Source organism: Helobdella robusta, assembly GCF_000326865.2.
Source record: "Helobdella robusta unplaced genomic scaffold HELROscaffold_21, whole genome shotgun sequence".
Taxonomy (NCBI): Eukaryota; Metazoa; Annelida; class Clitellata; order Rhynchobdellida; family Glossiphoniidae; genus Helobdella; species Helobdella robusta.
The window spans coordinates 2,460,759-2,472,326 of record NW_008704124.1 but is presented as its reverse complement, the minus strand read 5'-3'; the positions used below and the strand labels follow the sequence as shown (position 1 = coordinate 2,472,326).

Here is an 11,568-nt window from a genome sequence, read left to right as displayed (position 1 = left end):
TATAAATTCAGACTTGTTGAGTGTTCATTAAAGAAAGTCATTAATGCAAAATGGGCATATATCTTCAATAATGTTTGTATTAAAGAAAACCTCGTTCCGAAATATATTAGAAATTTGCCCCGAGGTATACCACACACAGGACATATTCACCTTCTCCAGCAACAACTTGACCAAGCGCGAGAGAAAGAATCCTGTGCCACTCAACAGTATAAAAGTATCCTTGACGATATTGAAAAAGATAGACAGATTGATTTTAACAATGTCTATTGTTTTAAATAAATACGAGTTTAATAAATTCAGACTTGTTGAGTGTTCATTAAAGAAAGTCATTAATGCAAAATGGGCATATATCTTCAATAATGTTTATATATATATATATATATATATATATATATATATATATATATATATATAATATATATATATATATATATATATATATTGGAAGGAGACCGTATTTTATACAGTATTGATTGAATTCTTCCGAATTGCTGGCATTAAATAATTTAAAGTTTGTCTTTCCAATTTTTCTTACAAATTGTTCAGTTTGTTGAAAATAGAATTTTCCAAATTCATCATGAAAATTTAATGAAACTGTTGTTATCCGAATTCATCATGCATGCAGCTAATCATCTAAAAAGCTCTTGTAGGTAAGGCATTGGCCTTTCCAGGTGCCCAACATTTTATCTTACCTTTCAATATAATTCAAATCAAAGAGGTAAGCATAAAAAGAGTATTTTTTAATAAAAATTATAAATATATTCATTTATCTATGGTTTGCTAAACATCCGTACAACTAAGGATTTAAAATTTATCGCAAAGTTTGCCTAAATGTTTTTAAAACGTTTGGATTAGGACAGGAAATGATGAAATCGAGAGTGAAGGCAGAGGTGCAACACCTCATTCAAAGAATAAAACTTAGAAAGGGTCAACCGTTCTATCCATCTTTAGACGTTTCAGCTACCATTTTCAACGTGATCAGCAGCATTTTGTTTAACAAATGATGACCCGTTGATGATCAGGAGTTTCTTCCCTGCATTAAATTATTAAACATTATTGTGCGAAAATTCATTCTGAACTTTTTTCCAGTTTTGAGATTTGTTCCATATCTCAAAGGTCAATTTAAGAAACTTGTTGCAGCCATGAGAAGATGAGTTGATGGCTGGATGGATTTTCAATAATTTGTTTGAAAAATGTTTCATTTTTTACCTGGGAGCCAAAATTTTGACTGGAGTCAACTCTTATGGTAATGTTTTCAAAATTAACTTAAGATTTTTTTGGGGCTTATAATGTCAATTTTTCTTTCAAAAAACTTCATTTTCGTTAAAACAACGAATTTTACTAACTTTTAACTCAAAAAGCGTTCTCAACGGGTTGACATTGCACCCCGAGATCCGCCACTGTACAAATATGCGTGTGTTCCATCAAATGTTTTAATTAAAAATCAAATAAATTGAATATCATTTGTCGTCAAAAAGTTAGAAAGAATTTGAAGTAACGAAACATTTTGTGAGTTTGTTGAAGGATTGGAAATTGAAGACAAATTTTGAGAAGCTGTATTAAAAATTGAAAACATCAAATGAAAGATTATTAAAATGTACCATAATTTTGACTGCAGGATTCTTAAACAAGTTGACATAATACCATTTATAGCATAATTAGATATTCATATTAAGATAAAAAGATACATTTGAAAAATGAAACTAAAACAATTGTTGAAGTTCAATTGACGTGGAAGAGTTAAAAAACGACTGGTGCAGGAGTATATGCTGGTGCGGTTAAATAGTTAGTAAGTTTTTTTTATGTTATATCATTGAAGTTAAAACGTTTACTTATTAAAAAAAATTATTTAAATAATTTTAAAACAAAAGTAATTAAAAAAAATAAAAATTCAGAGTACGCTAAACTAGATCAAATATAGTTAAATATATTTCTTAATATATTCCATTTGGATGATGGCGTGGATGATGGCCTGAAGAATGCAAGGCACTTCAGGCCCATTTTCAATTATAAAGCTATAAAATAAAATTTCTCATGACCACCGAAATTTGTTATCATTATAAACGTTGGAACGAATTTTCACCTATTTTACTTATTTTTATTAAATAAATGTTTTTATATTATTTAAAAAAAAATTTAATAATTTGAAAAGCTAAATGCATTTGCGATGTTCTTTTTTGTAGCTAGGATGGCTCAATGCCATTCATAGCACGATATCATAAGTGAAAACTCAAACGGTTTTTAAGCTTTTGGGAAATAATTTTTTGAAAATTATTTTAAAACTTGTTATAAAATACAAATTCTTCAATAAATTAGCAAATAATGGAACAGCTTTTAAATATGTTGAGTAGTTTCCAGATAATTGTGTTTTAAATAATTACACGGCTGGCTAAAAGACGCAGCTTTTGACTGAAACGTCTTTTCTGAAAAAATGATTATTTAAACAATTTGTCGGAGCGCGTCAAAAAATTAGCAACATGTATTAACTATTTTTTCACTTATAAATATAAGTAAATAAAAATAAATTATATATAATAATATACATATATGATAATAATACATATATGGTAATATAAATAATAAATATATGTATATAATGTAATTTTATATAACACACATGTAATTGTAAATAATACTAATTAACCATTCTTAGTCTACAGCCTTCAAACCTTGCTTAAATTATAATCGTTATTCTCTCCTGGTACGTTCTTCAGCGGTATCATACATACACTCAATGCGTTTAAATACTGCACTGTTTTAAAGCATCCCACGTATTGCATTTGAAACCAGCCACACGAACAAGTGCTTTCACGATTAAACCATGACGACGCCCAGTATGTAACATTATTGGTTGTTATTATTTTTTCTGAAAATTCATAAAAGGGAAGTTTCAAATATTTTGACTTGTTCTAACATTTTAAATATTTAATTAGTTTAATTTCCAATTCATTGTTGATCTTTTTAAAAATCTTTTTATATCTAACAAGAAACTTTTTTAAACGTTTTTCCCAGCATTACTTCAAACCTCCATCTCATTTGCTGCGGTACTCTCAAGAGTCAGTGCCCGAATTTCATACCTTAAATTTTCACAAATTCATTCAAAAATTGGTCAAACTAAACAGTTATTATTATTTTGGAAACAACGCGGCAAGGGAAATTGGCAATAATATTTTATTACTTTTTATAAGTGTTGGTGTTCAACTGGCCTATCGTGTACTCTACGAAGACCCTACCCTGCTTTTTCTCTGACACTGGGATATCAACAAGAAATTAAAATCTAGCTTTTGAGCTTAATGTGACCTGGAAACACTTACGATCAATATTCTAGCACCAATTAATAATATGTAATATGCCCCCTTATAAAATATAAGGATGTGTGACATGAATGAATGCATAATTAGATGAAAAAGATGAAAATAATCCATATCCCATGATTGAAACAAAAATATAATTAACTTCAATGATGAAACAAATTTAGAACTTAAAGAAAAACTAAAATTTTACATTAAAACTTATTAAAAACCAGACAGCTTAACTGAATTAGCAAAAAAAAATTCAAAAACAATTTTAATTTTTCTTTATAGAAGTTTCCTTCTTCTGTAGGCGGTCTATCCATCTATCCACTTCCTTTCACTCCAACAAAAATGCCAAGCAGAAATGAAGAATTGCGGTTGATATCGGCGTTTGTTATAGTCAATGGCACATTGAATATCAAACCAGGAAGCATGTTCAAACAAAAATTGGAAGAAAGTGGCTTGAAAAATAAAATTCTCTCAAAAGCATCGTAATAAAAATACATAAATGGAAACATGTAAAGTAACGACGCTTTTGATGATAAAAAACAATTGCGTCATTGGAAACAATTTCGTTTCTGGATGGCCTTAAAGTTATCTTGGTGGCAGAGGTTGGGGGTTTGTCAAGTGTGTGCCTCATGATCGTGTTACCTGTTCAAATGTCGATTTCATACATTTTATTCAAATTATTTATTAATAGCAAATAAAGAAATAAATTAAACAATTAATTTCAGTGAAGTTATAAAAATCATTTAATAACGGTCGAAAATGTGCAGCAATTTATGACAAGCCTAATGATAGTTGCACACGGTGAATCAAATGACGAAAATGGCCTAAATGTGGACTAATCTACGCCCTGATCTTTATTTAAAAAGAAGCTTAACTGTTCAGAATGTGAAAAACATCAGAGATTATTGCTGATATAATAGTAATAGAATATGTGTATTCAGAGTATTCAGTTATTGAATTGAAACAAATGTTCAAGATCTGAACACCGTTTTAATTGAGAAAATATTTTTGCGTAGTTTCTCATTATTTTGACAATAAAGCAAATTTAAATGTAGTAAAAATTAGGCAAAACCGGGACATTTAAAAACTAGTTTTTTTAAATTCTTTAATGTTACACAGATATGAATAAAATTCCAACACAAAATTATAAATTCATTTCTCGTCTTGTAACTGTTAATTGCAGTGATTAACCATCTAACAAAATTAGTTTGAGGTATGAACAGCAGTAATTGAAGTATTGTCAGTTGCCAGTTCCATTTTAGCTTGTAAATAACGAATTAATATATATGTTGTAATGTATAAGAAAAGAAGCAACTGGTGAAGGTAGAATGTAGCACTAATCACTTCGAATTAAACAGAGAACATTTTATTATAAAAGTGTTCTGCTTTAAAATTTGTCTTGAGTCTAGACCTTTAAACAAGACCAAAAATGAGCTATCTAACTTTTATCTAAAAATTTTCTCATTTCACAAAAACCCTATGATAAATAATCTCAATTAATGTTAATAAATTTAAATAAAAAACAATCATTTCAGATTCATTTACACGGTTTCACATACATCATTCTTCTTTTAAAATCTGATCAGCTCTTACATTGTCTTTTCATTTCTGTCATGTTGTACATTCAACAACAAGCGCATCTCAAATGAAAAACGTAAGCAGCTTATTTGTATGCTCTGGCAGCAGGATGGCGCTTATAAATTGAACGCACACGCGGCATCAGTTAGTCCAGCCCGCACATTTAATGCTTGTCTCGTTTTCACGTAAGCTTCCAATATTCCTCTAATTTCCCCGTGATTTCTGCGTAATAACAGCTATCAATCTATACGATCACTATTTGCACCGCACATCAAACAGACCGGATAGACGTTTGCTCTTACACGCTAGCATATATTAGTGTCGTGTGTCTCATGGTTTCATTATTTGGCAAATGGAAATTGTTTGATGGATATTGTTAAATTCAACTCTTTAACCTTTTTATTTAAAAGTTTTTAATGAAAACTATTTAAATTTCTATTAATTTATTATTTAATTATAAAAAAGGTATTACCCATAATTTTTTATGTTACAATGAGCAGATCTCACAAATTGTTTCTAAACTGTAAAGGCATTAATTAGCAAGTTTCTAAACTGTAAAGGCATTAAAAGGCAAAAAAAGACGAAAAGCATTAACTTGCTGTAAGAGGTCCCCAGGCATATAATTGAAACCAGGTTGTGCTCAGGTCCACACTGGACTGGTCAAACATTATCTTCAAAGGTCGACTGAATCGGCAGGTCAGTGTTGAATTTAAAAAGGACGACGTCCAATCAGGTCCAGAGCATGAGCCTTCCTGCGTGTGTTTTCAAAATTGAAGCCAGTCTGCTTTTTTAAATTGAAAATGAAAAAACCGACGTTCGCTTAAATGAACCAAAAAATAGAAATGCAATGGCAGGGTAAATAATTGTTGTAACTTTTTATAGTGGAAAAATAATCCACTTCAAATAGTTCATAGTGCTCAGAGAAAGTTAAGTGGTTATTTATTTTATACAAATTAATGTTAAGTGACCAATCACCAAATGATGTTTATTCGTTCAAAAGATAATATGCAGTACAGTAATAAGATGTAATAATAATAATACACCAAATAGCGTCAGGTAATTTTACGATCTCAAATTTCCTGTTACCTCAAATGCTGATAACAAACGAAACTCGTTTTTGTGCATTCCTACTGTGCTACTGATTTTGTTGCAATTATAACGGTTTGTTTAAAAAAACATTTGCGAGCAAAGAAAATGTTGAAATTCATTAAAAAAATTAAGGAAAGAAACACGCGCAAACTTTGTTAAAGAGTCTGTCATCTTTTAATGCTGGAGTGACGTGACTAATCTCAGAGACGTAGCGATAAATCCTCACTCCATCTCTCGAACAGCTGCAGAGGAAAATATCGTCGCCACCCTGCTCATTCAATCGGAACCAAATTTATTGCAAATTGCATTGGTCAGAAGTTTTTTGATACACATCAAGTGAAACATCAAAATTTAAGGAGAAATAATTCCATTCAAGTTCACACATAAATTAATTAGTTTGTTCTTAAAACTAAAAACTCTCGATAATATTCATTACATTTTTAACAAAAAAATTTAGAACATTTACATTATTATATTCTGATTATTGAATATTCACTCTTTAACAAAATCGTAACAAACCATTTTGTTGTCTGAGGAGAAGCCGACCGCGGCCCAGGCGGACCTGGCACTTAGTTCGAAGTGGGCCTCATCTTTGGTCGTGCGGTAGGTCAGCAGGTACTGGCAGGACGGCCACTCACATGTTCCTCGCCCCATCTCCGCATATCTGATAGTTTGTTCGTTGCAATATTCAACAGCCATTGGTGAAAAATTAAAAAAAATAATTCTATCAATTTTATTCAATATTCAATCATAAAATTTACATTTATCATGCTTTAAATTTACAATGAAATAATAAAGGAAAATAAAAATGAACATCACAATAAAATAAAAACTAAATAAGTATTTGAAGAAAAACAGTTCGGCAAATTGAAAAGTGGTCATTAAAAAACAAAAAACTTTTTCGGTCATACTTCTCTGACCAGTCTTCCAATCATTCAAAGCTAGCCAATGTTTTTTAATGAGCTTAAACTCAAAGAAAAAAACAGTCAAATCAAAAATTTAAATAAAGTATGATTAGATGAACATAATTTTTTCATAATTTTTTTAAATTTCGTTTGATGGAACTATTTCTAATTGTTAAAGTATCGCGATGCAAGTGCCGAACGTCTTAAAAATTAAAAATAGAACAAATGTCGTGTTAATTTTTTCAATGGTGTTCAAACGCCATATTTTAAAACATTACAAAATATTCAACATTACCATTCAAATAAAAATTGCGTAAATTAAAGAAAATTTAATTTCAAGCGGTAAAAGATAAGTCAATCAAAAATCATTACAGCACAACTCATACAAACAAACTTTACACTTACCTGTAACATCCTTTTATTTTTCCGCACGATGATGTATCGATTCCTTGGATATCTGAAAACGTAAAAAATGAATTTTTCAGAATTTTTTAGGCGCGAACAACAAAATCGTAGTTGTTTGTACATGCTATTGTTGAAATGTCAACTCTTTTAGAAAACAGTTAAAAAAGCAAAATCACAAGCAAATAATCTAAATTAGTTATTACAATTGTTTCCATTATTGTTAATAATATTTAATGTAAAATAATCAAAACATAATTATCTATATAAAACTATTAAACACAGATAACCAATAAAGATAACAAAAATTCTATAATTATATATCATATATTCATATAATTCAATTATATAATTCATATATATTCAATTCTATAATTCTATATCATATATATTATATAAATCATATAATTAATAACATTATTTAAATCCAGTAAATTTAAATAATATCAGATAGAATATTAAAGTCAAAAGAAATTATACATAGATCCATTCATACAATACACGCATTCTATCATTCACACATACTCACACACATACATGCACATAACACATAGGGTACATAGAAAAAAAACATGATTTTATATAGTCGATAATAACAAACCCTTCCTAATTCAAGAAAATAGTATTTTTTTGAATCAGGTAGCGTTTAATTTTAGATTTAAACAAATGCAAGTGACTGGGAGCTTTAATCTCAAGTGGAATCACCGTGTCCCAGACCTTTGGTCCTATTAGTTTCAAACTTATATTTATTAATTTTATTCGGGCTGGATTTGAATATAAAGTAGGATTGTGTCTTAGAGGCTTACTATGAATGGTATTTATTAGAGTAAAAAAATTTTTATAAGAAGGTGGAAGTAATTCATGTAAGTATTTAAACATGAAAATTGAGAAAAAGTATACATTGATGTTGTTTATATTTAAAATTTTCAAAACAGGGTAATATTTTGAAACAGAGCAAAACGGATCGAGATTTAGTAACAAACGAATGAAACGGTTTTGACACCGTTTGACTTGATTCAAGTGCACAGCAGGACAATTACCCCAAAGTAAGTTACAATAAACGAGATGAGGATAAATGTGTGTGTTATACAGTTCCAGAAGTATATTTCTATTTAGTTTATATTTCATCTTGTGTAGTATACCTATTAATTTGTTAACTTTGTCAGAAATAAAATTAATATGGTTGTCCCAGGAAAGATTATCTTTAACTAAGACTCCAAGAAACTTAATTGAATCAGATCGGGCAATATTGTTAGTGTTAATATTAATATTCAAGTCAGGCAAAGAATTTGTTAAAATTCTCGTACCAAATATTAAAGAACTGCATTTGGAATAGTTGATTTTAAGCTTATTTAAGGTAAACCAGTTAACTATTTTTTCAAGTTCATCATTTATTATAGACGAATCAATTGCAGGAATCTTGTCATCCGCATAAAGAACAAATTTGGCTATTTCAGAGGCATGACAAAAATTGTTAATAAATAGTGTAAAGAGAAGAGGTCCTAGAATGGAACCTTGAGGAACTCCAAAACTGATATTAAGAGTTTCCGAACAGTGATCACCAATATTAACAAATTGTTTTCTATTCTTAAGATATGAGCAGAACCATAAATATCCTAGACCTCTAACACCATAGGAATACAGTTTGGCAAGTAGGATATGAGATAAAGAGAAAATAGGAAAGTGGTCAGAAAAATCGGACACAATGATTCTACTTTCTGCGTAGTCTGGCGCGTTAGAAAAAATATTATCTATAAGAGTAGATGAAGTGGAGGTAATCCGAGTAGGAAAAAGTATCAAAGGACTAAAGCCATATGAAAGAAGCAAATTTTGAAAATTTTTATTATGAATGCAATTTGAGTTTAGAAAATTAATATTAAAGTCCCCGACTATATACGTTATTTGCGTCGATTTACATATATTTAAAATCCATTCCAATTTCATAATAAATAAATCTATTTTTACTATTAGATGGGCGATAAACAACAATAACTTTAAAAGATTTAAAAGCAGGAGTATGATCAGGTTTTAAAGTTATACATAATATATCAACAGATTGGTCATTAAAAATAGAGTCATTACAAATATTAAAAATAAGATTATTTTTCACAAAAATACCCACTCCACCACCTTGACGATTAGCCCTATTTTTAAAAACAAAGTAAAGTTATATCCTTAAAGATTGATTAGTTTAGCTGAAGCGTCATTTAACCACGTTTCACTAATAATAATTACATTAAAAAAATTACACAAATGATTGGATAGAATTTGCAAATTAGACATTTTATTAAGAAGACTACGTGAATTGATGTGTAGAATGGAAAGATTGTTTTAGCAATGTGTATCAAAAAATTTAATAACATTATTATGAAAATCATCTATAGTAAAATATGAATTATTATAAAGATTCGACGAAATAGATCCAAAATTATTATGTGGTGTGTTATTCATGGTTGTCGGTAGTGTTGTTGTTCATTTGTACAATGTTGTCGTCAGATTTATCTATTGATTTTGTGATGTCGTCCAGTAGCTTGTTGTTGGCGTCAAAAGGTTTGCTGCTGAAGCCAATTGATTTGTTGTTCATCAGATTGGAGTTTACATCTATTGATTTATTATTATTACTATTATTACTACCTTTGTTGCTACCACCATTATTAATACCTTCATTTCTTTGATTTCTTTGTTTTGATTTGATGAAATAAAAAATGTCAAATTATTACCATTATCATTATTGATTATTGATTTATTATTGTTGTCCATCAAATTAATGTTGAAAAGCCATTCTCTAACGCGTACATGTTCAGGCCACGCATTGGCAGATTCGACTATGCTGGCAAATTTGTTATCAACGCAAAGTCTAAAAGATGTAGATTGGTCGTTGTTTGCAAGCGCCTGGGCATAACTTTTCTTTAGAGCAGGGTAGCATGACAAAACTTCTACATCCACCAGTTTCAAGTGTTGTTCAAATTTTCCTGTCTAGTTTGAAACTACCACAAATCGTAAGAAGATATATTTGTTGGAAACAACTCGTTGTATATGATGATATTTTTTGTTGAAAACACACATCTGCAGCAATAATTTGTTTATGCAATAGCTTTACCATAGAATAAAAAATAGAGACCATCCCTGTCAAGTCAGCGCTTCTTACAGATTGAGACATTAATTTAACTATTAAAATAATTTAATTTTTGATGTTGAAATATTTCATCAAACAGAACGCCTTCTTACAGGCATCAATATGTTTCAATAAATGGTTTCAACTCTGGTTTTCGTGTGGTCAAAAGTGGGGTACCGCAAGGAAGTATACTAGGGCCTAAATTGTTTAACCTTTATATTAATGATATTGTTAACACATCGAAGTTGTCAAAAATTATCATCTATGCTGATGATCCGACGTTATGTACCACTTCTAAGAATACGAAAGACTTATATGCATACACAAATAATAGTTTAAATGCATTAAATACCTGGTCAAATTTCAATAAGATTAATATAAATATAAAAAAAAACTAAATATATGATCTTTAATAAATCACTTATAAAAAATGATGAATTTTTCTTAAAGATAGGAAATTCTGAAATTGAAAGAGTGGATTGCTATAAATTATTAAGGGTTTAATAGATCAAAATCTAAATTTTATAAAACATCGATTTTACCTTACAAAAAAATAATAGAAATTTAGGAGTTATGAACAAAGTCAAATATCTTTTACCAAACAAAGTATTATTTTTAATGAACTTATGCCTTTATCTACCCACATTTATTTTATGCAAACCTAATATGGGGCAACACATTATATTGCACAAAAAAAAGCTTTGACAATTTTAAATTTTAGACCCAATGTGGACAAAAAATTTACTTAATCAGCTTCAAATTTTATCAATTCTTGAAATTAATGATTTTAAGGCATGCTGTTTTATATTTAAAATTAACAATAATTTGTTGAGAACATCAGACGCGCATCAAAATGACTCTTTTAAATATGACACAAAAATAAGAAATATGCGTGTGAACTGCGAAAATAAATAAAAGTTTCTGCTACAAAAAGTTGCTCGACAGAAATGTGTGTTTTTATGGAATTTATAAGTGGAATAGACTGCCGTCCTTTGTTAGGTCGTGCATGATCTATCGCCCATTCAAATATAAGTTAAAAAAAACTATCTTCAATGCCTCTCATAATGTATAATTGATTTTTTTAATTGATTTCTATTGTCACTATTTTTAGACCATATAGTATAGACTATTGATCTATTTACACTAATGATCATTTTAATTATTTCTTAAATATTGA

General features: G+C 29.2%; 2 protein-coding genes across 2 annotated transcripts; both read right to left on the bottom strand.

The window, feature by feature from the left end:
* Nucleotides 1-956: 956 nt before the first annotated feature.
* On the bottom strand, nucleotides 957-4,917 carry HELRODRAFT_171765 (hypothetical protein; the record flags this gene model as incomplete). Its single annotated transcript, XM_009018440.1, has 7 exons — nucleotides 957-1,033; nucleotides 1,132-1,162; nucleotides 1,347-1,400; nucleotides 3,026-3,077; nucleotides 3,179-3,251; nucleotides 3,810-3,944; nucleotides 4,896-4,917. 7 exons carry the CDS (start codon nucleotides 4,915-4,917, stop codon nucleotides 957-959), a joined length of 444 nt encoding a protein of 147 aa, XP_009016688.1.
* Nucleotides 4,918-5,470: 553 nt separating this feature from the next.
* HELRODRAFT_171764 (hypothetical protein) lies at nucleotides 5,471-6,668 on the bottom strand (the record flags this gene model as incomplete). Its single annotated transcript, XM_009018439.1, has 3 exons — nucleotides 5,471-5,632; nucleotides 6,121-6,211; nucleotides 6,532-6,668. 3 exons carry the CDS (start codon nucleotides 6,666-6,668, stop codon nucleotides 5,471-5,473), a joined length of 390 nt encoding a protein of 129 aa, XP_009016687.1.
* Between the last annotated feature and the right edge of the window lie 4,900 nt (nucleotides 6,669-11,568).